The sequence below is a fragment of the Petaurus breviceps genome, unplaced genomic scaffold, assembly GCF_028583685.1.
Source record: "Petaurus breviceps papuanus isolate PSGF00001 unplaced genomic scaffold, PetGlider_PUasm1.0 90625, whole genome shotgun sequence".
NCBI lineage: Eukaryota > Metazoa > Chordata > Mammalia > Diprotodontia > Petauridae > Petaurus > Petaurus breviceps.
In genome coordinates, this window is record NW_027187289.1 from 7,263,766 (window position 1) to 7,290,525 (window position 26,760).

Below are 26,760 nucleotides of genomic sequence, written 5' to 3' on the forward strand. Positions count from 1 at the left end.
ATTTGACTGCTTAAACTAAAGAAATATTCATTTTAAAAATATAAAAGAGCAATTACAGATTCCACATCAATATAGTACTAGAAAACATAACATGCAAACTTATTTTCTAATTTCTTGCAGATAAAACCATTTACTCTTTGTGGCCTGTGTGTTCTCTGTATCTCTATTACCAGTAACCAAGTGCCAGCCTCTGCCAATGAATAAATATATAAAATGGGAACAGAATTTAATTCTTAGTGCAGAATTTTATTTTATTCTGACCTAACAATTTAATATTTTCTTGAGTATATTATTTTCATTAACTTTTATAGTTTTAAGAATGTTTACTTGTTTAGCATTATGGATCTCAAAAGTTGCAATACAGTCATCCCTCCCCCCTTATTATTGTTAAATAGCTCAGTAGTAATCAGAGAATTAAGGAAGGAATGATTTTTTGGAAGTCTGTATGAATAGTTTCGATTGTTGGCTTTTGTCTCTGTTGTATTGCTAAAACTTATTTATAAAAATCCATTTTTGCTTCAGATCTGTTAGGTTTATAAAGTATTTTCTCCACAATAACCTTGTGAAATAAGTAATATAAATATTCTTTAGAGGACAGAACTGAAGTTTAGAAAAGGTTGAGTGGCTTAGCCATGGTCACTCAGATTGTCTAAGGCCTATTTTCTCCTAGATGCAGTTGGGAGCCCCTGGTGCTTCTTGGGCAGGGGAGTGATGGAGCTAGATTTGAGAAGGGACATCGCTTCTTTCTCCAGATCGCTCATATTTGACTTATTTTGGATTATTCTACATGTGCTGACTTTACACAATTTCTTTTCTGTATAATTATTACCTCCCTAGTAACATATAAATTCCTTGACAGCAGGCACTGTTTTATACTAGCACTTAACAAGTGTTTCATAAGTGCTTGTTGACTGATTAGGGGGAAGGCATTAACAAGTCTCTATGCTAAGTTGAGGAGATTTGTAAGTATCTCTCCTGTAGTCATAGGATTTTAGTGCTAGAAAAGACTATAATGCCTTAATTTTATAAACTGGGAAAGAGAGAGGTTAGATGGTGTTTTTTTTTTTTTCAAATACAGTGCATTGATTTAGTAGCATAAGCAAGATTAGGTACTAGGTCTTATTTCTCTCAGTGAAATAGTCTTATAACCATACTGTATTACATACACAGTTTATCAGTTTCTCTCAAAAATCATTTTTGTTTGTTTGTTTAGCTTTAATAGGATTTTGGCAAGTAAGTCAGATCTTTCTAATAAAGGGAAACAATATGTGCATACAAAATTGATTCTAGGTGTTTTTTGTCAAGAAAGCACTAAGCAGCTAGTGAGAAGCAGGAAAGTCCTAAAGTAGAAAGTGGTGTTTGAATTGAGTCTTAAAGGAGTCTAGAGGTACTAAGAAGTAGAGGAAAGAAGGGAATACATTCCAAAGTAGAGGGTCACGTGTTACTTTTAATAAGTAAAACATGACCTGCATGAAGGCCAGTTTGTTTGTGTCATAGTCTACACATACACACAAATATGTGTAATACATATAATACATAAAATATGCACATATATGTATATTAATATAATACACATAATATAATACATATATAAAATATAATGTATAATAAAGGCAGCTGGAGCTTATTTAGGAAGGACTTTACATGCCAAAAAGAATTTATATATTTGATCTCAAAAGTAATAGGGAATTTTTAGACTTTATTAAAGAGTAGAGTGATATAGTCACATCTGCATTTCTGGAATATCATTTTGGCATGTGTTTAAAATATATTTCAAAGAGGACAAAAAAATTTTGAACTCGAGCAAAGAGCCGAGACTGGACGAACCCGACCATCCTTCCGTCTGCATCATAACACTTTGCGCATGGTGGATATTATTTTTAATTATCCTTTTCTGGGTGCTATGGGGGATCATTCCAAGAAAAAGCCCAGGATTGCTATGTGTATCGGCTGTGGGAGTCAGATTCACGACCAGTACATTCTCAAGGTCTCTCCGGACCTCGAGTGGCATGCAGCCTGCCTCAAATGCGCTGAAGGCAGCCAGTACTTGGACGAAACCTGCACGTGTTTTGTGAGAAATGGCAAGACGTACTGTAAAAGGGACTATATCAGATTGTTCGGCATCAAGTGTGCCAAATGCAAGGTGGGTTTCAGCAGCAGCGACCTGGTGATGAGAGCCCGGGAGAACGTGTACCACATCGAGTGCTTCCGCTGTTCGGTCTGCAGTCGCCAGCTGCTGCCGGGGGATGAGTTCTCCCTAAGGGATCACGAGCTTCGGTGCCGGGCAGATCACAGCCTCCTGCTGGACAGGGCCGCGGCGGAGAGCCCTCGGAGCCCGGGACACCTACCAAGCGGCAGGGGCCTACATCTGTCAGAAGCAGGCTCTGGCCGGCAGCCTTCGCTCCGACCCCACGTGCACAAGCAGTCGGAGAAGACGACCCGGGTGCGCAGCTGCCCACGCTGCGGACCTGCTACGCGGCCAACCCGCGGCCCGATGCGCTAATGAAGGAGCGGCTGGTAGAAACGACGGGGCTCAGCCCGCGAGTCATCCGCGTCTGGTTCCAGAACAAGCGCTGCAAAGACAAGAAGAAATCCATCCTCATGAAGCAGCTGCAGCAGCAACAGCACAGCGACAAGACGAGTCTGCAGGGTCTGACTGGGACGCCTCTGGTGGCGGGCAGCCCCATCCGCCATGAGAGTGCAGTGCAGGGCAGTGCGGTGGAGGTGCAGACTTACCAGCCACCCTGGAAAGCACTCAGCGAGTTTGCGCTACAAAGCGACCTAGACCAGCCAGCCTTCCAGCAACTGGTGTCCTTCTCTGAGTCAGGCTCTCTGGGGAATTCTTCGGGCAGCGACGTGACCTCCTAATCCTCCCAGCTCCCAGACACTCCAAACAGCATGGTGCCCAGCCCGGTGGAGACGTGAGGAGCCTGGGGCCTGTGGGCCCCTCTTTCCCAGGATCTCGCATGTTCCCTGCATGAGACTCACGCATGCGCAGGCCATCCAGCTCTCTGAAAACCCTCTCTCCTTTTTAATTATTATTGTTATTTAAAGGAAAGAGAGAAAGAGACAAAAGAAAGATACTGTCTTGACTGCCAAAAGCACCAGGATGTGACCTTCCTTCTTCAGACTGGAGAACCCCTTCTCTGCTGGGTTTATTTTTGCAAAACCAAAATTGAGGATTTACTAGGATTAGGCCTCACCCCTCCCCCTTCCTCCCCAATATACCATGTAATCCGGCTTTCTGACTCCCCTCATCCCAACTCACCTGGTGGCTTATAAAAAGAAAGAAAACCAATTCCCACCCGGAAGCTGGACAGCCCGACCTCTCCTTTTCTCCCCTTGGCCCACTCTGGGCTTTGGGGTCAGCTTTGCTCCAACTGGCCACTCTCTTTTTGGTTTGGTGGTTGTTTTTTCAAACCTTTTGTTGGTTAAGGATGGGGGGAGGGTAAAGGAAGAAAAGGAAAGGAAAGAATACCCAAAGCCCCAAATCGCAAGATTGCTGGAAAACCAAAACGAAATGGAACCAAACCCCAAATATACGGAGAAAGAGACTTTTCTTGCAAATGTTTTAATTTATCAGTGAACGGAGGACAGTGTGTGAGCCTTTGCCGAACAAACGAACGTAAGTTATTGCTATTTATTGAGAACAGCAAGTTCATAGTGGGACTAATATTTTGATCTTAATAATAAAAAGCCAAACCCCACAAAAAAAAAAAAAATTTGAACTCAGGAAATTGTAGCAGTCATCTAGACAACAGTTGATAAAGGACTGAATTAAATAGTAGCTGACATGTGAGTGAAGAAAAGGAGGCATATATAATAAGAGATATTGTGGAATTAGAATAATCAAGATGTGTTACTTGTTTAAGGGAAATACTAGAACAAAAAGAATTCTAGCGAAGGAGGGTTGACAGCCAGGAGACCACCAGCTGTGACGCCTGAAGAGGAAAGGAGCTACGTAGAGAACTGTTTCGGCAGCATCTCAAAGTAGCCCTCTCTCCATGTTTTTGGAGAGTGATTTTACCCAGCTTCATCAGCTTGGTTCCCTTTTGTCTCATTGGCAGAGAGGATCCTAGGATGAAGAAAATTATTTTCCATTGACTTATGAGGTGTTATGGATGGTTTTATTGAATGAGTTTTTCTTTATGTTGTGGTTTAATTAATTGTTTTATTTCTGAGGATTTGCCTGGTCTTTGAATAAAGTATATATCTGATGGGGTCTTAAGCTAAGATGATTATTACCCTTTCCTTCGACCCATGTGTACTGTAGAGGACTGTAAGGTATCTTGAGAGAACTTCATTACAGTTAAATATAGTTTATAAGTGTATTGATATTTCAGTCAAATTCATGACAACTTAGTTCCCTGCTCACTCTGTAGCTGAGAGTTCATAAATGGATCTTAGAATCTTAATAGTTTTACATTAAAAAGTCCACATATAACTTGATATTAATTTTCATACTATTGTTCCCACTATATGTATCTACATACATATATTACATAATATGTATCCATATATATGTGGCCCTTCAGCAAATTGGTTATCTTGTTTTTATCATACAGTTATTTATAGATGCAACCTAATGAGTTATGATTTGCTCTTTCTGTCCTTTAAAATAGCAGGTCAATTTGGAATATTTAAATGTTGAAAATTAGATACGAGGTGCATTTATTGTAGATATTATTTTTTTAGATCTTTAATTAATAGGCTTGTGGCAAAGGTTGCTCTCAAGAAGAATTTTTTCATTGGGTATGGTGGTATATTCCTATAATCTTTGCTATCACCAAAGCTGAGGCAGGTAGATTGCTAGAGCTGGAGCGGGCTAAGCCAGTTGAATGTCCTCACCACATCTGGCACCATTACGGTGTCCCCTCAGGAGTAGAGGGGCCACCAATATGCCTAAGAAAGGGTGAACCAACCCAGGTTGGAAATGAAGCAGATCAAGATTCCCATGCTAATCAACAATGGCCTATGAATGTCTTTTGCATTTCCAGCAGGGAAAGATAAGGAGATGTAATCTCAAAAAATATAGGGAGGTAGATAGATGATATGTATTTTCCTTTTAATAAACCATTCTAATGTGTAAATTAATATGCATTTTATGATTCTGGCTTTTTAAGTTAGGAATATTAAAAAAAATTAAATGCACCAGCTATATCATACAGTAATTTCTAATATTATATTTATATATAGTATAACATTATGTTGTATATTATTACAATTAAATAATATAATAAAATAAACATTTAAACAAATGTTTAAATTTTAGGTTAAATTGTGTCTGCTTGTTTATTGTAGGTTTTTATGTTTGCATATAAACATGCAAATGTAAATAAAATGTATGGGAGAGGCCTGAAATTTCCAACCAAACTGGTAGAAGTAAAGCCAACTAAAGAAAATTGAAAAAATTGTATCCAAGTAAGTAATCACAAAAAATCGTCTGTCATTAGTATGTGATCATTAGTAAAAATAGTTAAAATCTTTGTTGAAATAATGATTATTTTCTATGAATTAAAACTTTTTACACTATATTTACACAACCTGTCATAAAATGGTTATATTACAAGTAAAATGTGTTGGTGTATAAAAATCAAATTCATTGTAAATCATAAGAGAATTTTTTTCAAATTTGAAAAGTCCTTTTAAAAATATTTTCCAAGGAAAACTGTGTTTAGTCTCACTTTGTTATAGGAAATGTATTGACTTTATTTTTAATTTTAGCATAGGGACTAATGCTTTGTTATTTATTAGGAATAAAATACCTGGGGGATGGCTAGGCAGTGCAGTGAATAGAGTACCAGCCCTGGGTCAACCTTATTCTCATTGAATTTGACTTAGGGAGGGAATGACATACACACTAAATTGGGTATCTCACCCTAAGGAGAGCAGAGGGGAAGGGGATGAGAGCGGGGATAATGGAAGGGAGGGAAGTCTGGGGGGAAGCAAAGTTGAAAGCACCCACTTTTGAAAAGGGACAGGATCAAAGTTGAGAACAGAACAAGTGGGAGGTGGGATAGGAGGGAGGGAAATATAGTCAGTCTTTTGCAATATATCCACTATGGAAATCTTCCCAGTAAGTGTGGGTGACAAGGGAGGAAGGGAATGAATCTGGAATTCAAAGATTTAAAATTAAATGTTTAATATATAAATATATATACTATTATTAATATTATTTTACATGTAACTGGGAAATAAGACATACAGGCAATGGGGCATAGAGATCCACCGTGCCCTACTGGAAAGTTAGAGGGTGTATGGGAGAAGATATGGGAGACAACAGATTGGAGGAGGAGATAGTTTGGGGTGGTGGATAGGGAAAAACAGGGAGAAAATTTGTAACTCAAAATCATGCAGAAATGAATGATGTAAACTAGAAGTTAATAAAGCATTTAATTAAAAAAAAGAAAATCAAAAAAGATTCGTAATGTTGGAACCTTTCTTCTCCACAAAAATGTGGGTTAGAGATGTCTTTTCTTGTCTCTTCATTTGAGATCTTTATTATTTTGTTAATTTCACCTTTGATTTTGATTGTGTCCATTGTTTCCATTTATATTGATGTAGGTCTTTATGTGCTTCTCTGTATTCATCACATGTATTTGTTACAGTACAGCAATACTTTATTACACTCACAGGCCACAATTTGTTTAGCTCTTCCCCAATAGATGTGCCTGTATTTTATTTCCAATTCTTTGCTGCCACAAAAAGTGCTCCTATAAAATTTTTTAGTATACATGGAATTTTCTTCTTATGAATGGCTTTCTTGAGAATATAAGCCCAGACCTTTGGTTCAGATCTTTGGTATATGCCCAATATTTGGTTCAGAGGTATGATCATTTTAGTCACTTTATTTCATAATTCCAAATTGCTTTCCAGAATGGATGTCCCTTTTGTCACACATGTCACAGCTCGACCAGCAAGGCATCACTCTCCAGCATTGATGATTGACATTTTTTATCATCCTTGCCAGTTTGTAGGATGTGAGGTGAAGCTTCCAATTCATTTTGATTTGCATTTCTCTTATTATTAGTGAGAGGATGGAGCATTCTTTTTGTGTTTGCAAATACTCTGGAATTCTTTTGAGAATTGTTGGTTCATATTCTTTAACCACTTATGTTCAGAAATGTCTATTAGAGATTCAGTACTTCTTCATTAATTGATAATAAGTACTCAATTGTTTGAAATTTTTATCTTTTGGTTGATCTCTGACTTTTTTCCTGTAAATAGAAAAGGAGCTAAGGAAAAAATAGGAAAGCAGAATAGAAATTGGACACCGAACCAGTTTGTTGAGAGCATAGAAAAGTGATGTCATATAGAAGAGATAGCTATATAAACCAGAATAAGAGTATAAAGGGATAACTATATCAACCAGAGAGAAAATAAGAGATAAACCAGTAAAGTACTACATATTCTGGAGATTACCAGCTCTAGATACGCATGTATTAAATGAATTCCCTATTTTTATAGGTTTAGTATAGCAAAACTTCACATTTTAGCTTGCTATTATTAGAGAATGGCCAGAGTAATAGGAGAGGGAAAGAAAGAGAGAGAAAGGAAGAAAGAAATGAACTCATCTTCATGATTAGATAACACATTACCACAGCTTCCATCACTCTCCTTCGGTTCTAGAATTAGCCTAGTCCAACTGCTGTATCATGCTTAACCTCATTGATTAATCTTTACCAAAGTTTTGAAAAATTCTTTTATAGTTCATCTGAGACAAGGCTAAAAAATTTCCCAAAAGAAACTTTTACTTTGAAACAAGGAAAAAAATAATCCATGCTTGCTGCCTCTTCCAAAGAGGGAAGTCAGGGGAGAGGATACAGAAAAGAATAGAAATGATTGAGTCTCTTTTTCTTGCTTTAACTTACTAAAGTTTAACCACAGTTAGGATTGGCCAGTCTTGTTCTGGATATCTTAGTTCAAATTCCTTTACTTTATCTCAGTCCTGCTTTGACATTATGTTGGCACCTAAGAAGCAGATTCAGCCTACCTGAAATGATGGACTGTCACTTTAGTCAGGAACCTAAAAGATCAAAAGTGTTTTAAACTATAATGAAAAATGATTTTGCCTTACTTTAGTCTTTTAATATAAATACTATTTTCTGTCTTGCAGATTCTTTCTAACTGTAAAATATTTAATGCAGAATTTATTGAGAATGAGGTGGCTCAAAATCATCTCTTTTTCTATGTTAACAATATATTCATATGTTTCATTTTAGTTGATGAAGTTACTTGGATAGACCCATTGTGCGTCTTTTACTGAAAATTGGCTCCCCATCATGTGTCCTCCTGATTATTGTGTATTCTGAAATATCAACTAAGACTTAAAATTTTAAAAAATGTTTTATAGTGAGCTACACAACAAATTTGTGACATTTTTATCCTGATGCATGTTCATCCACTATTAAAATGATGTGTATTTATCAGATAATTCACTGGTAGGTGGCTTAATACATGTAAACTCAGACCCCTGACATCAAGTTTTCTTAGTGCATCACATTGCTGGCAATGGGATGTGTCTTTACTGCCAGCACCAAGGATTTTCAGTTGGGTTGCAGCTTATTGCATGCATATTAGATTTTTAACTGTTATTTTGATCTGCAAACCTGGAAAATTTCTATTTTTATTTTATAAATGGACAGGGTTTTAAAATGCTTGGCTTTACTTTTTTTTCAATTGTATGAAGGCCTTAAAAATAAGCTACATTAGGTGTAGCTAAAATTATTTATTAGACTAAAGTAATGGAACCTCATTTCATTTTTTTGTTATTGGCAAATGTTTACATTTTAATTAAGGATTCAAATGAAAAACTGTCACAACTAGTATGTGTCATTTGTTGGAGCATAGCTCCTCCTATAAAATCTTAATCTTGGTCTTATTTCAGGCAAATCATTTTTTAAAATATCTACGTGAAGTTAAGAGTATCAGGATGAACTGATACAAGTGTAAGTGCCAGATAGCTAATTCTTTATCAGGTATTGTAAAGCTATACATATGGTATGTTTATTAAAGTTGAAATAATGTAAAACACTTGAGAATAAATGTGCAAAATTGAATTTCAAAGTACACCATATGCACTCTGATACCTTAAGGAAATTTTTTCATAATTAATAAAAGTGAATACTGAAGCTACTTCAAGTTGGTCTTATTTTTTTTAATTTTTTGGTCATTATTAATTTGTTTGTTTACATTTCATTTACTAGATTCAGTTCCACAATTTCTTGAGTCTCAGATTTTCTCTCCCTCCCTCCCCCTGACCCCCATGGCGGCATATAGTCCACTATGGGATCTGCAAATACTTTCCCATTAGACATTTGTCAGGTTATAAAGAAGGATTGTATCAGATGAAATGAACAGTGGGAAACAGGAAACAAACCCAAACAAGAAAAAGAAAAAGAGTAGGTAGTTTGGGTCTTAATTTTTCATAAAAAAAATTTTGAAAAGGTGGTAGCACTTGCCAAGAATTATACATTAAACCCTATGGGAAAATTTCATTAGTGCTGTGTTTTATGTTTGAAATGTTCTTTGTAGGTTTAAAATGATCAAAATCCTGTCTGTGCCACCTATCAACTGTGCTCCCATGGATAAATTGCATAATATTTCTCAGTGTCCATTTTCTTATCTGTAAAATGAGAGGATTGGACTAAGTGACCTTCAAGTCCCCTTCTAACTCTAAATCTGTAATTTTATATTCATATTTTCATATATTTTACATTCTAGCTATACTATTCAGTTAATCAAACATTTGTTATTTTCTTTCTCTTTGCCTTCAAAACACAAGTAATCATGATAAAGTATATTCAATATTTACCCACACAATCCTTTTATTACAAGCATGACTTTTAAATAGGTAGAGAGGCCATTGATTTGGTATTCTGAATACTTGAGCTCTAGAATCAAAGAACCTTGGAGATAGACTAGGAATACCCTCTACCCCCAACATTATAGTTCTTAGTGTCTTTCCTTGGATCCCATTATTTCAAGCAGGACCCCATGAGAAGCACTCATGTTTTGAATTGTCACTATTAGTCTTGGTACAAGGTCTGCTTCTCATTCCCACCTTTGAACCCAGTGTGAAAAGTAAAAATAGTGCCATTGGCTCCGTAACACCCCCAATAGAGGTAGCCCAGGAACCAAAACTTGTTACCTGTCCACTAAGCATAATTTCCCAATTCATGGGCTCAGTGACTCCTGGCACTTTTCCTAATCATTTTTTCTGTTTTCATGATTAGATTTTAAATACTTTTTTTGACAAGAGATTGATGAAAGAACATCGTAAACATTAAGTAGGCCATTATTAGTACCAACACTAATCGTGTCGTCATGGTTGCCATGGAACCTTAAAGATGAGATAACATCTGTTCTGTCTGTCTCAAATATAAATACAAAAGTGAGAGGCCCTGCCTGCAAAGAGCTCATATTGTACCAGGCCAGATGAAATAAATAATAGGAGAATAATTACAACAGAGCGAGGCCAAATCACTCTGTAAAGATACATTGGAGCTATATTGTGAAAGCTATAAATGTCAAACAAAGGATTTTGTTTTAGAGCCTAGAAACAATGCCATGGGAAATGGAGCAACAGCAAGGCGTGATTCAGGTCAGCCAGTTTAGCTTGTCTAGAGTGGGAGGAGGGAGTAATGTCTAATCACATTTTAAGGATAGTCTGCAATACACTGTGTGAAGAGCTTTAAGTACCTTTAAGTAAAAAAAGCTTTAAGTAAAGCTTAAGTAACTTTAAGGAGTTAGTATTTCAACCTAAAGACAATGGCAAAACACTAAAGCTTCTAGCACAAGGAAATGGCATGGTCAGGTATACACTTTCATATCAGGATCAGTGAAGAAAATAGCAAATATCTGGGCAAGAAGCGATGGTGAATTTTCCACTTGTATGCAATGGCTTCTGTGTGGGAGATAGGAAGTGAGACGGGGAAATGAGAATTGATGTGTGGCAAGTGCAAGGAGACATGGCTGGGCATATACTCTAATGAAGATAGAGACTCCCTGGTACTCTTTCACAGTTTCTGGGCAGCAGAGGTAAGGGCAAGTTATCTCTTCTTCCAGCTGGCACACCAAAAGGAACTTGTGGAGTTGCAAAGTGAGGAGCCATAAGAAGCCTTAACTGTCATAGTACAGGGTAGATGTGTTGTTTATGTACTTGCACAGACTTGAGGTACTCATTGAAAAACATGAGAGCCGTCTCTCTTAGGTCTCTGGTTACTTTGCTCACAATCCCTTCCAATAAGTCCTTTCCCTTCAATAACAAGGTTTTAAGAATAATACAAAATAATTTTATTTGGGAGTGGGGAAAATACACAATTTTTTTGAACTGCCAAAATTACCATAAAAGCACAATTTTGAGTAAATGCAATATTGCCATTATAATCAAACAGAGTGGAAGAGTGCTGTGTGCACATTAGTGTAGGATAGTGCCACACTAGGAACTACATTAGACTGTAGGCTGTGCCATAGAAGGAAAGGGTACTACTTTTCCTGTTACCACGTGATTTAAATAAGCTCTATGATGTCTGGGATCAGAGGTGTTCCTCTTTGCCTCCCCACAAACAAACAATGCCTTGCACACAGTAAGTGCCTAATGTTTGAAGTGATTTAGGTAATCTGGAATAATTTATTTGAGATGGAAATAAATACTTGAGAGTCAATTAGCCAATACAATATATTTTATGGAATAATTATCTTCCTCAGAAGTGGACTCCAGGGTAAGCTTTTACAAAACCCAGGTGGTTTTACCAGTGTAATATATTATAAAAATCTTAAATGTTAGTACTAAAGTATAATAACAATTAGTCAAGAATGCAATAGCTTCAAATCCTACCTAAAAAAATTCTGTTGGTAATGCACTAAGCAATCCCAAGCCTGCAAGGTTTGGGTTTTAAACTGCTTGCAACCTCACCCTATAATGTAAGTTATGTTACACAGCTTGTTTCTTTTATTCAGTTGAATGTGTAACTGTTATTTTCTTTTTGTGTGTGAAGAGAAACGACTTCAAAATGATAATAACTATTGCTAGAGAAGATTATTGATGCATCATTTAACAAATATATGTGTCTCCTTTATACAAAACATTTAGTGTAAAATTTCACATTTTAAATCATGTTGAGGTTTCAGAAAAGGAGATGACCATATTCTGGGCAAATTTGCAAAGAATTCAGCAGTTTTATGTTAACCTGAAGTTTGTAATGTCTTTGCCCTATATTATTTCATCAGCAGTTCCAAAAACACGAGCTAGGTGTGATTCAGATGATTTGGAAGCATCTCTATTATATGAAGGTAAATTCAATAAGGTGAGTTTGTACTTGTAATATGAATTATAAAGTATACATTACTATTTCAAAATATGTAATACTCATGATATCTTTAGTATAAAATTTATGTTTGTATATGTCTATACATAGACATATAGATTAAAATTTTAGTACAATATTAGTTTCTGAAGTTAAGTATGTCTACAAAGCATTTTGCAGACATACATTTTTAAATTCTTCTTACTTAATTTCTTATGTATTTATATCTGTTTTGACTTGAGTCTAATGCATCTGCATTTGCTTCAAAAGGTATACTAACATGATGTCTTTTTTTCTTATTTTATTTTAGTCCCATTTTAGTGTTGCCTTAAAAAGCTTTACTGTTGACTCTGGAAATTCAGCAAGTAGTGTTGTATTGAAAATTTGCTTGAATTTTTCCAAAAATTCATAATCTGTGCTGAATCTGAACTTGTTTGCCCAGAGCAACACGGTTCCTGGCTGACACAAATGTACCATTGTGGTTAGCAGTTTATCCAGAAAGTAATGGTGGTATACCACATCAGTAGCTAAAATGAAATCGTAATAATAAGCTGACTTAGGGAAATTCAGTTCAAGATCTTGCCCCCACACCAATTCTCTCACTTCAGGTTGATGCACTGTACAATTGTGTGTATTTTCAAAAATGTTATATTGAAGGTTTCCTAACACATCAGGAAGATCAGTTGCTGTCACATGTGCTCCTAAGAAAGAAAAAAAAAGTTGGCATTTACCAGGTAATATTTTGGTGTCTGTTGGGCAATTATATTAGAAACTCTGGGAATATACAAAGGAAATAAAAGACATGGTTTCATACTCTCATCAAGTTTTAAACTGTAATGGGGAGATATCTGGGAGGTTATATAACCAAGAATAGCCATGTTGTCACATACTTAAGGATCATCATACTCATTGACTTTGGTCAATATTTTATAAACACCTTTTTATAGATAGATGTCTCTATGACTTTATTTTTTCCTTTATCTTAGTTATTCACATCACATTTTTCATCCAAACAAATTCTGTGTTGCAGGACTGGCTCAAATGTTTTAAAAAGTCTTAGCGCTTTCCTAAGTTAACTAAAATACGGATTCTCAAACCATGAAGAATTCCTATATTTTTGCAATGATGATAAGTTTAGAAGAGTTATAAAGTAATATACTGACCTAATAGACTAGCCACAATTGACACAAGGCCTGGTCCAGCCCCAATTTCAATTACTGTAGCGCCTTGAAGCTTGAGTTCTGCACTATGTTGTTCCAAGTATTGACACAAAGCTACAGCCTAAGAGAGTAAAATATTGCAGTTAGATTGGAGATGAACGTTCTAGACTTCGTTAGTTTGGGGAGAAAGACATTTCAACTCACAAGGCTTCAGTTTCTTCATTATAATGGGGTTGAACTTCTCCCAAAGTCCTTACCAAATTTAAAACCTATGAACCTATGAAATTGTTTGGGCTTCAATCTTTTCATGTGTTAGAAAAAGGATTTAGAATACATGGATCTTAAATGCCCTTTTTCCAGTTTCAAAATGCCTTAAGTATGGAAACCTAAAGTTCTATGACTATAGAATTTGACAGCGACTAACAAGTAGGATCACAAAGTTTTTATAAAACTTAGAGCTTGAGGTGATTTTGATTTAGTTACTAGCCCTTCCTCCACTCCCATTTTACGGAGGAAAAAAATGGGCAATGATAGTGACTTGCAAAAAATCATAGAAATAGTAATTGACAAAAGAGGAATTCAGGCCCTGGCCCTCTGACTCCAAAGGGTGCATGCTTTCAAAATTCTAAAAGACATCTTTGTACTATAGAATCTTAGAAATGAGAATGGCAAAGAAATCTGTCCTATAATATCCTGTGTGATAATACTGTTATTTAAAGAAATCCCCAAGGACTTAAAGGATCATCTGTGTCCTCAGACTAGCAAATTCCCTTGGCTCCTACAAAGTAAATAAGTTATGACGCTAAATCAGAGTAATTCATTTTGACTGGTCCTAGCTATTCCCAAATAGTTCTAAACATCTTGCTGTAAAATTTTTCAGTAACTTTCCTCTTATCCTTTATTCAAATTGGAGTGGATTTTTGGGGGGATTTTTTAAAAATGGTAATTTAATAACCATATATAAATTAGTCCATACAGAACTTTTCCAACTTTTTTCCCTCAACAACAACAATAACAATTTTTTTATTTATATTGATGCAGAGTGGAGAGTATGGTGTGGAAGGAAATATATTTCGACTTTGTCAGAAAACCCGAATTCAAATCCCAGTTTGGAAACTTAACAATTGAATAAAATTGAGTAAGCCATTTTAAGTATTTGAACCTTAGCTTTCTCACGTGTATCCTATAAATGATATTTACACTTGCAGTTCTCAAGGTTATTGTGATGATCCCCTTATATATAATATAATGTATTGTTTCTGATTCAGTGGAGATTTATGAGATTTCTTTTTGTGAGGTATCCCTACTTTAGAATAAATAGGTTTGTATTACAAGAAGGGCTGTCAGGGTGGTATTTAGGCATAAAATACCTTTTAAGAGGCATCAAGATTTAACAGCAATAAATTGAGCTCTATGAGGCCATAGTAGACAAAAGACTGGCCTCAGAGTCAGATAGACTGAGAACTGGACCTGTCTCCCGACACATGCTGGCTGTATGGCCCTGGGCAAATCTACCCCCAGAAAACTTTCTAAAAGTTGCAAACATTTGTTCTGCATTGTAAAGGGAGAATCCTCACCCCTGGAACCCTATACAAGTGAAACCAGGGATATAAAATTCCCCCTTCCCCAAAGAGAATCCTGTATTTAAAATGTCATTTGTATACTTTCTAGGTCAGTCAGCAAACATTTATTAAGTGCTTACTGCTAACTATGTACCAAGGAAGTGTGCTAGATCCGGGGATACAAATACAAAAGTGAGACAGTTTCTACACTTAATTTATATTGTACCAGGTAATAAGTGTAGATAAGGGAGACATAACTTTTCTCTCTCCTCACCTCTCCCCCTTCCCAAAAAATACAAAGTGATTTGTGGGAAGGGCACATTAATAACTGGGAAAGTTGGGAAAAACTTCTTGAAGGGAGGAGGAAGAAGAGTATTTCAGGTATGGGGAAACCAACCACCTACCCAAAGGTGCAGAGGCTGAAGAAGGAATGTCACGGAGAGCAACAAGCAGTTAGGGAGTAACGTATAACCAAAGTGTAGGCTAGAGGCAAATTGGGAAGGTCTTGAATTTCCTAGGGCAGCCAGGTGGTGTAGAGGATGGGGCTGAAGTCACAAAGACTCATCTTCCCGAGTTAAATTGGGACTCAGACATTGATTAACAGTGCGACCCTGAACAAGTCATTTAACCTTGTTTGCCTCAGTTTCCTCATCTGTACAATGAGCTGGAGAAGGAAATGGCAGACCACTCTAGTATCTTTGCCAAGAAAACCCTAACTGGGATCACAAAGAGTCAGACATAATTGAACAACTTAATTTCCAAAGAGGAGTTTGTATTTTAAATGCCAAATGGGGTCAACCATTTACTTTTCAAGATTGTATGTGATTGGGATGACATTATCTGAATAGTTCCACTTACGGATTAATCACCACTATGTTTAATAGCATATTTAACCAAATGATTCATATTCTGTTTTTTATTTGTATGCTCAGAACAATATCCTGGTACAAAAGAGATCATAAATATACACCCACTATTTTTATGCCTCTTCCCCCCTCCCCATGCCCAGAGTTTTAGGGGTATTTAGTTTAATTATTTATATGCTATTCTTTGTATTATGACAATGATGGTATTATCCAATTACTGATAGTTTTGAGCTGTGGCATGAAAGGATTTCTCCTGCCAAGATATCAAGTACTCTTGTCTTTGCCACAAGTTCCTTGTGAAACTAACTGATTGAGCAGTACATCAAATTCATTAGAGGAAAAAGAACAGAGGACCTGGCTTCAGATCCCAGCTTTCAACCTACTACCTCGTTAATCTTGGACAAGACACTTCATTGTTTCTTCATTTATAAAGCGAGGGTGACCTTGAAGTTTCTTTCCAACTCAAAATGTGACCTTTAAGGAGCAGAATTTTGAAATTTGAATGCACTTGGAAATGTTTTTAAACTTAGCAAAAGTCCCTTCTTTGATGGATCTTAGGAGATTGAGGTACCAATATATTGCTGGTCAAGTATATTGTCACAAACATTCCTGCTCATTTGTATCTCTACATCATCAAGTTTTCTGTCAGAGTAAACATACTCCTTTTCTACTACAAAGGAATTTTGAAATAAGGATATTCTGTACTACATAGCCATAGTAGCACAGTGTTTAATGCAAAGTACTTAATAAATCCTTGCTCCTTTCCTCTCTCCCCTATAGATATAGATATTGGTATGTGTATAGATAAATAAAGAGTTAGATAGATACACATAAATAGATACGTGCATGCATTTTTGGTAAACATATATAGCAAATATAGTGGCCTTATATTTAAAAAAATAATTTATCATAAAGTTAACAATTGACTTACACCTGGCCACACTACAGCTCCATAGCTCTCTATTGATTCTTGAATAATAATATTCTTGCCTGCATATGAATAATGTTCCTTAGTATAACTGTTATAATCTGTAGGAAGAAATTTCTGGAGGCTAGGAAGAGAAGAGGATCCTGCTTCCTTGAGATCTGTGGGTAAAAAATAAAATAAAATGTACTTTATTATTTGTAATAGTGCAATAAAGTTATTACAATAGAAATAATTTTCAAGTAGCTTTCTAAAGGTAGAATAATGCTATTTAAGGCCAGTCTGAAATACCAGATTTACTTATATAGCCCATCATAGCTGTAATAGAGAAATATATATATATATATGCATATGAATATTCATATATGCAAAAATTCAAATTATTCAGAAAAATCTCTTAGATCTCTGTCCATCACCCCTTTCCAACCTTTATATGATTTCAAGCTGCTAAGTACTCTGTGCTGATCACTGGAGACACATGAATGAGTTTGCACAGTGAATAAGTCCAAGTAAAAGTAGTCCTGAATAGAAAGGAACAGGTTAATAACATATTCACTCACCTACTATTGGTTAGGCTTAAACTAAAGATAGTAATGATAACAATTGATATTAACTTAGAACTTTATAGTTTGAAAAACACTTTACATACACTCTATCATTTTATTTCTATGTCTGCTTGTTAGCTGGAGAATCAATACATTTTTTTATTCTACCCAATTAGAAGTTGCTACCAAAATAATCATTGAATCCAGATTCCAATGAAGATGATCTCTGCAGCTGTAAGGAGAGGAGAAAAACCTCTGCACTCAATAAGCCCAATTTTTTATAATTAATTTTTGTAAGTGATGATTTGGGAATAAAATTGATGTCATAATGTTATGTGGGGATCATTGTAAGCCAGAAATAGTCTTAGATAAGCAAAGTTTTAATCTGAATTTTGTTGTACATCTTATAATATTTATATATGACATATAGAAAACCAGGTATTTATACCTTTACCTATAGTAAAAAAGGAGGTTACATCTAAAACATTTGGCTATCACTTATGAAAATTTTACCTAAGTTACTTTACTGTTTTTGTGCTAAAACCTAAAGTTGTTAATTGATTACTGTTTGTGGAAAGGAGATTCAGACCATTCCTCCTGCATGTATGAAATTTGACAAAGCAGAGGCATTACCACCAGCTCCTGCCTATAGTCCTTCTCAGTTATTCCTATTTTGCAAAACTGCCAAGACCCCTGAAAGTTTTCTCTATAGGCAAGGTCATTCAGCCTGGGAAAGGAGCTTGTTTTAGTTATGTGGTTTTTATGAACCTAACTTGCTATGAAGTTGCAAAAGATTAAAAAAAGATTTCTAACCATTGGCCTTTACACCAAGACAAGTTTAAATTTGAAATGCTAAATTATATCCCTTAAGTATGAGGGACTGAGCAAATCCTTATCGTTCAATATGGCTCCATGAGAATAAATGTAACTATAATTTGTCTATGAGCTGTGATTTGGTGAAAATTGTTGTTTAAGATAAAAAGCACCTAAGACTATATTTTTTCTATGCTCAAAGCAAGTAGTCAGTACAAGATACAACCCTGGCAATGCAAGCTACTACATTAATTCTAATAATGATAAAGTTATTAATACTCACTCTACTTCTGCTCTATCTGCACCCCCTTAATATTGAACCCACACAGTATACAGATCCTTTTAACCCTTTTTTTCTAACATTGCAAACCCTTAAAGTATAGAGGTCACAACATATATATGTAACTCATAGTGGAGCTCATTCTCCATTTTCTGGAACTCCACAATTCCATAGGAACAAGCTACACAGATCCTTACTGACTGCCCTCTGCCTGTATTGCCTTTATTACTCCTCCACTACTTGTCGTTGACCAACATGGGATGGATGTAACTCATTATCCTCCCTTTCATACATTATCATATATGCATATTATAATCTATACTTTTTTCTTCTTTTACTTTTGCTTCCCTTCAGATAGGGGATGCAGTAAAAAAATGTGATCATCCGTATGTTACAGTCTTTTGTTTCAACATGCATTCTGAAGCAATTCAAAGCTGATAATGCTCCCACCCACACTAGCAACTTATTTCAATCTTTCTGTGATCATTTTTTCAAATAATATTAATTACAGGAATACCCCTTATAATAAAGATATTACACCCTAGTTACTAAAATAAAAAAGGGGGGAGCTATTAGCTACATTAGCTGCTGCTTTATACACCCAAAATACATTAGCTAAATAAAAACATCACTAAAAATGAGTATACACCGGAAGTAAAACAATGTGAAATGTGCTTACTCCCCAAAATGAAGGTAATGTGGCAGTTTATTACTGTGGGGACGAGTCTGTGCTTATATATTTTCCAGAAGCCGGGGAATGACCAGTGAGGGTGCCAGAACAGAAATGTCAGGGCATGTACTTCAAATCACCCAGAAAGATGAAAAGGCTCCATCAGCAGAACTCACAGAGACAGAACATGGGAATAAAGAAGAAGAGGTCTCCTAATGCAGCCACTACACAAAAAAGCTATGCCCCCATGGGGGCAGATAGAACATTTTTTATATCCACCCAAAGAACTGAAACCTGTTACCCCAGAATTTGTGTTTCTTGCTGTGATCACTCTGTTTTCTATACAAACTGAATTGGTTCCATCCTGATTTACACTTTGAGACACCTATCCCTGTTGTGTCACTTGTTTCATATAAAACTGTAACTGTAACTACATACATTTGACTCCCTAAATCATTTACAGATGACATAAGTTCATACTACATTTTATTGGAATATACCCTGCTTTACTTGTACTCTCAAACAATGTATTAGTGGTTATGATGTCATTATACTGTTTGTAGAACCAGCCTCTTTTGGTTTCAGACTTCGGGGGAACCTGCACAAAAGCAATTTCTGGACTTATACTCATGAGACTAATTGCAACTGTGTCTTATATTCTCCTTCTCCAATGGACTTATGGATACACCTGTCTATGTATGACTCCTCTGAATGGAATATGGTTTGCATTCATTGTACTCTTGTTCAATGTATATCTAATAGGGATTTGTATTATTTTGTCTACTATTATGCCTTTCTATTATTTTGTCTGCTATCATTGATAATTTCAACCACTGTGTCTTTGTATTTAGGTAATGAGTTAAAGTAGAGACTTTCAGCAAAAACTAGCTGCTTTAAAGGAAAGAGTAGAATTTGTGAAAGACAAGCTCACAGAAACTGAGTTTTGTTAAAGTGTGACTATAGATTTCATCCTATTTGTGTTATGCCCGTGAAATATAATAGGTCTGATTATGATTGGCCAAAAGTTAAAAATCATTTGTTAGGGATTTTTAGAAATACCTCTATAATAGTGGATTTGGCACAATTCTATTAATTGATTTCCTATATCAATTAGGCCTCCCTGAATGAAATTAAGGTAGATGATTTGGCATAATAAATTTGGGGTTCGTTTAAAGAGATAAGTCCTTTGCATTGTCTATATGCATTGCTCTCTCACATTCTTCCCCTGGTTTTATTGTGTCTCCTTGTGATTTGCATTGTTCCCGTATGTTGCTGGATTCGCAGTCTGTGTGAGGTTGCCACCAAACTGCATTACCTACGCCTTCAACAAAATAAAGGGGGAGATGTAGAGGACCACGGCCAGTGGGGCTCTGACCCTGAGGGATGAATAAGCCCTCTCAGCATAAGACGCTGCTAACTAGGCCCGGATCGGTTCCCCACCCCCTAGGAAGGCTCACAGGCATGGGCATCACATCCTCATGTGAAGTATGGTATGCGCTCCTGACTTGAGAACAAGGACACTCTCAGTGTTCTCAGGAGAAACTAGCACGATGTTGCAACATAGTATTAACTAGAAGCCTTGGGACAACTCTGTCCTGTTCTCGGGAGGTTTGGAACATCCTGCCCAGTACTCGCACCCTAATAACAAGGATACATACAGTACATGGCCATCATGTACGAGGCGAATAAGAACTAGGGCAATGGTGTAATCCCAAAGATAGTGACTTATGATGACTATGCAGTTTTACACTATATATACTGGATTCTTAGCTGGATAAAGTTGACTCTGTTTTCCACCATACTGAAGTCCCGTGTCGTTTATGATTGTCAACCTCTGGGTAAGTAACTTTTTTCAAGTATCTCTTTTCCACCTCACTTTTCTCTCTCATCTCTGCTGCTGGTCAGCCGGGCTTCTCTCACACTATCTCAGCTCTGCCATGGAACGACAGGGTTCCCCTGAGCTTGGCTCCCCACAGATCCTGTTAGATATGCTCTGCCTATTAAACTATTTTACCTTTAAATAGTGCTTCCTGGGCATTAGAAACAAAAAGTACTATTATTCGTAGTATTCAAATTGAATGTAAAACATGAATGTAAGTCTTTTATTGCTCACTATGTGCCAAGTACTATGCTACATGCTGAAGATGCAAATTTTTAAAAATGAGACTGTCCTTGATCTCAAGGAGTTCGTAGTTCAGTTAGCAAAGACAGCACTTTAGAGATCTAGCTACAAGGCAGACACAAAAGTCTGAATGTCTTAAGGGTTCTGTAACAAGGCCAATGGCAAGACCTAAGGCTGTATCAGTTGACATCAGTAGGTCAGATGACTACCTCTTTCTATCAGCCAAGTCTCACACAAATTCCATTAGAGCAAAATTACAAAAGTTAGAACCCTCTATAGTAATTAAAATAATAGAATTACCATCAAAATCCTGAAAAAAGTTACAATGTATTTTCCATGCTAATTAGACAAGCATTCCCATCATAATATATTTGTCTAAGAGGATATATTACCTTTTTTAGTGTCAGGGCATTCTTCTGTAACTTGGGAATGAACAGCATTCTCCTGTAACCTGGGAATGACTTCATTTTCTTGGAACTTGACTTGAGAATTGTCCTTATTGTCCTCTGTTTTTGTTTCTTCAAGAAATACAGGATGCTTACCCGAACTTGAACATACATCCATGATCTTACCAGACTAAAGGGGAAATACCTAGGCAAAAAGCTGAAACAAGCACAAATCAAATACATGTTTTGAAATCTGAGATTTGGTCCTTTTCAATGGCCTCCAAGTTACAGATATATAAAGCTTAGACAGCAGTGCCATTTTCTGTTCCAAGCTCACATTTTTGCTGGTTTCCTGAGTCTAGTTGCTCTTACAGAATTTGTCTATAGCTGTACCATTCCTTAGAATGCTGTCAAGGTGGATGAATTCTTGGTCATTGTTTTGTATGTTTGTATCTTTGCCCATTTTCAACTCCCTGAAACAAGATGCCTTTCCCAGGAAAAGTTCATCACTTCTAATCTCATCATCATGCTGCTAACTCAAACCTTGGATACCACTTTGCTTAGCCTCCTCTCCCCTCTGATTGGAGGGCTGGAGGGTAGAAATTCCTCCCAAAGTCTTCCTGTAGAGAGGGCAGATAACTTTTAAGCTCACCCCGCTTTGCATCTGCAGCTCTGCCTGGTTTCAGCTCCAAGAAGCAATTTCCCCCAGTGCTGAGTAGCTCCTTAATTCCCCAACCTTCCCAACTCCTCAAACCTCCACACCCTCTGTGTTGTCTTAATATGTACAGAATTAAATTATCATTTGAAAATATATGCTACCCTTTGGTCATGTTGATTTTTTTCTGACCACTATGTTTTGTTACATCTTTTCCAAATCAGTTCTGATGACAATGTCATCAATATTAATGGCATGTTTGATGTTTCATATAACTAACTGGAAAGCTGGTAGCATCTGACACCACTAAACTAATAGTGATGCCCTTACTTATGTAGGTGGGAGACTTATCTCTCTCCCATTGGTTTCCAGCAATTTTATCAGTCTTCCATAGAATCACACTTCAAATCAAACATAATGATCAGATTGGCAGACAATCAAGTCAGGAAACAGTCCTCTAGTATTAAGGGGGACTTTTCCTATCTAGTCCTGTCTGAGCTGGAAATGTTTAACTGCTGGGCCAATAGCGGGTTCCTTGAGCAGTTGTAGTCTAAAGAACTTAAGGAATGACCCTACACAGACAGAAGGACATGAGGAATCTGCTAAAAAAAGGGGGGGGGAAGAGGGGAGTGTCATTATACCCCATTCCAAAATGCTAAGCAATAGCATTGTTTGAGAAGTGCAGAAATTAGCCATGTGGTTTATATCCTGAGGGCAGTAAGGAAACATACCCAGCTCATCTAAATGGTCTGTGGGCTACCTGAGGTAGTATATTGTGGTTTTTTAGATCGCATTTGTGATCTGGCTCATATAGAGAACTCCCTCTACCAATTGCTCTGCTATTTATAATCTTAGGTAGTTGTCTGAAAGAACAAGTGATTTGTTCAGAGACACACAAGTAGTATGTGAGCATCAGGGCTTCATCCCAGGTCTTCCAGATAATATCCTGCCTCATCTTAGGTTTAAGGGCTTGAAAAACATTTGCTGAGTTGAACAGGATATTTGAATCACCTGCTAGATGATTTTTTAATAAAAAGCTGCTACAATCACTAACCAGGAGATAGCTTATATGTATGTGTTTTCATTTTCAAAGACACAAATGGCTCTTGGGGCCTTTCAGGTACAGACTAGAAGAAAAAGTATCTTCATATATAAAGGTAAGCAGTATATTCATAAACACCCAGGATCACTCAGTTGTACAACTCGGAATAAGTTTAGCCTCACTTGTGACATGGTTAGACTACTGTGAACCTGCAGAGATAGTTCTTCATAGAGTTTACATAGAAGTGGGAGAGTCCATCTTTCCCTATTAGAGAATTCCCTGTCAAGGACATAGGTGGGTCATACCTACCATGTGTCCCATTGTACATGCACTGTGACAGAGACAGCTGGTGGTACAGTGAATAGAGCCCTAGACCTGGAATCAGGAAGGTCTGAGTTCAAAAACCGAGCTCAATCCAGACTTAGATACTAGCTGTGTGACTCTGGGCAAGTCATTTAATCTCTCTGACCCTCAGTTTGTTCATCAGTAAAGCACAATAATAGCAGCACCTACTTCCCAGAGTGTGTGGTTAGAATCAAATGAGGCAATATTTCTAAAGTGCTTAGCACAGGGCCTGGCACATGTAGTAAGCACTATATAAATGGTATCTAGTAGTGGTAGCAGTAATAGTAGCAGTAGTGGTGGTAATAGTAGTAGTAGTAGCAGCAGTAGTAGTAGTAGCAGTAATAATAGTAGTAGTAGTAACAATAGTAGCAGCAGCAGCAGCACCTATCTACCAGGGTTCTTGTAAAGATACAATGAGACAATAATTATGAAGCACTTAGCACACTTCCTGGCACATAGTAGGTGCTCTACAAATGCTTTTTTCCTTCTTCCTTCCCCTCCCCTAGACCTCCATTTCCTTATCTATAAAATGAGAGTGTTAGACAAGATGGTTGCTGAGGTCCCTTCTAGCATGAAGTCTTTTCTCTATGATATACTTCAATCTAAGATACCTAATACAAGAGGATTTCAGTGATGTGGCTTAGTGATCCTGACCAAGAGTCCTGTATTAAGAATCAGAAGACCTGAAGTTCAAATGCATTCTCTGTTACTTATTATTATCATGATCTTGGGACATCCAATTACTCTCTCAAGATTTCATCCTTAATCCATAATATGAAGTTGGAAGAAAGTAAGTAAGCAAGCATGTATTAAGTTCCTTCTGTGTGCCAGACAAGTATCTCTCAATCTTCACAGAAGCATGTCCAAGGTCAAAGAGCCTAGATTTGAACTTAGGTCTTCCTGACTCCAGGTCCAGTACCCTACCCAATGTACCACCTAGTAGGTCTAGGTTAGAAAAGATGATCTCTCAGAGGCTGAATTTGGAGTAAAAGGGCTTATCTTCTACTGCAAATTAACCGTATGACAATGAGCAAGTCACTTAACTTCTCTGGCTCAATTTCATTTTTCTCGTCTTAATGAAGGCATTAATCAAGATGATCTCTGATATTTCTTCCTGATGTTAAATCTATGATTTTAACATTTCATAAAATTTGTAGTTTGGATAGTCTTAAGATAAACTAGCCAGTAATTTATATCATTGATACAATCTTTGATAAATCATCTGTCAAACAAGCCTCTCAGACCGTGCTATTAAAAATAGCTGTCCAGATATGGACCATCATTGCTACATTGTACAAAGGCAGGCTTCCTGCCAAAGGGAAACTTACTGAGTCTGGCACTTGCATATTTACTCCTAGAGCTCAGCTTCTGAATGACATTTGACTTTGGTAGACCCTCTTCTGATTTCTACACAAATAAGAGGAAGAAGATACAAATTGATGATAACTTCAGATTGAATTCTGACAGCTTTCAAAGTATTCTCAAAAATCAGCTAATTTGGGGAGCATACACAATGCTATTCCCCCCTGAGCATTGTTGAGCAATGCCCACTATTTTGTGCAATTAGTAAAGAAAAAAAGACTGAAACCATTCACCCAGCCTTGTATGCATTATCTTCTGCCGCACTTTTACTTCCTTACTATTTTTCACTGGAATTGGCAGATTGAGACAGTGAAATATTGTAGATGTTTTGCATAAAATTAAAGTTTATGTTATATGTTTAACAACATGGGTGCATTCTTTTTTTTTTAAAGCAATTGTGGTTAAGTAACTTGCTCGATGTTACATGGCCAGTTATTTCTGGGTGTGGTGCTAAGTATCAGAACCCAGATTCGATCCCAGGTCATCCCGACTCTGGTGCTGGTGCTCTTACTCACTGAACCACCTGGCTGCCCCTAAGCAACTGGGGTTAAGTAACTTGCTCAAGGTTACACGGCCAGGTGTTTCTGGGTGGATGCTAAGTGTCTGAGCCCAGATTCGATCCCAGGTCATCCGGACTCTGGTGCCGGTGCTCTTACTCACTGTGCTACTTGGCCGGCCCTCATGGATGCATTCTTGATGGTGGTAATGCTATATACTCTTTTTAATGCTATAAAGTTTAATGCTATATACTTTGCTTTCCCTAGGTCATTAAAGACACCAGTGTTCATCTTATTGTTATTGCAATGACCTTATAGCTGATCTTCCTGCTTCTAGTCTTTCCCCTTTAAAATCCATCCTTCGCATTAATGCCAAGTATACTTCCTAAAGCACTGATCTGACCAAGTCACTCAACTGCTCAATAAAATCCAATGACTGTTACCTCTAAGATCAAATACAAACTCTGACACTGAACATTTAAAGACCTTCACAATATGACTCCAGCCTCATATCATTTTCCTTCCCACACCCTATTGTCAGGTCAAAACTATCTTCTCTCTGTTCCTTACCCACTGCACTCCATCTCCCATTTTTTGTTATTGCCCTAGCTATCTTCCATCATTAGAATGCATTCCCTCCTCACCTCTGTCTCTCAGCCCTACTTCCCTTTAAAACTCTGCTCAAACCTATATAAGGCTTTTCTTGATTTCTACCAGCAGCTAGTGCCCACTCAAAGTAATCTTGTATGTATTTTGTATACATGTGTATATTTTCTCCCCCAGTATGATGTTAAGCTTCTTGAGGACAGGAACTTTTACTCTTTTGTCTGTGTCTCCCTAGCACTTTGCCCAGTGTCTAGCCCCTGGCACATAGTAGATGCTTTACTGATGCTTGCTAACAGATAGCTCTCAACCTCTATACAAGGTGTAATGTAGAACATAGAAGCACAAAATCTCAGAGTTGGAAGGGACCTGAGAAGTCATCTAATCCAATTTACAGCTAAGCAGGAATCCCCTCTAAACATCTCTTACTGGACGACCTCAAGTAGTAAGGAACTAATTAGCTGTTGAGGCAGCCACTTCATTTTTGGAAAGCTCTAAATGCTAGGAAGTTGCTCCTTATATCAAGTCACAGTCTCACTCTTTGGCATACTCTTTCCAATCATAGCTGCTCCGGATGTGGGGAACCTGCAGCCTCGAGGCCAATGTGGCCTTGTTGGTC

At 37.0% G+C, this 26,760-nt stretch overlaps 1 protein-coding gene, 1 long non-coding RNA gene and 1 pseudogene across 3 annotated transcripts in view; 2 read left to right on the forward strand and 1 right to left on the reverse strand.

Moving 5' to 3' along the window:
- The first annotated feature begins 249 nt into the window (after nt 1-249).
- Nucleotides 250-8,434, forward strand: LOC138143036 (insulin gene enhancer protein ISL-2 pseudogene; annotated as a pseudogene).
- A 746-nt stretch (nt 8,435-9,180) lies between these two features.
- LOC138143038 (uncharacterized) lies at nt 9,181-12,414 on the forward strand. The gene is made up of 2 exons (XR_011163592.1): nt 9,181-11,040; nt 12,232-12,414. It is a non-coding gene; the product is annotated as an uncharacterized lncRNA (long non-coding RNA).
- METTL21C (methyltransferase 21C, AARS1 lysine) overlaps nt 11,272-26,760 on the reverse strand; it is a 113,730-nt gene continuing 98,241 nt past the window's right edge. Inside the window, exons 1-5 of one of the 2 annotated variants that reach the window (XM_069064215.1) lie at nt 25,008-25,030; nt 21,644-21,854; nt 16,828-16,982; nt 13,472-13,589; nt 11,272-13,009 (exon numbers count right to left, since the gene is read on the reverse strand). In XM_069064215.1, the coding sequence (XP_068920316.1) occupies nt 12,615-13,009; nt 13,472-13,589; nt 16,828-16,982; nt 21,644-21,815 (840 nt within the window). In that variant the 5' untranslated portion in view covers nt 21,816-21,854; nt 25,008-25,030 and the 3' untranslated portion in view covers nt 11,272-12,614. Of the gene's footprint in view, nt 13,010-13,471; nt 13,590-16,827; nt 16,983-21,643; nt 21,855-25,007; nt 25,031-26,760 lie in introns of those variants that run through there. The other variant, XM_069064214.1, reaches the window with a different exon arrangement.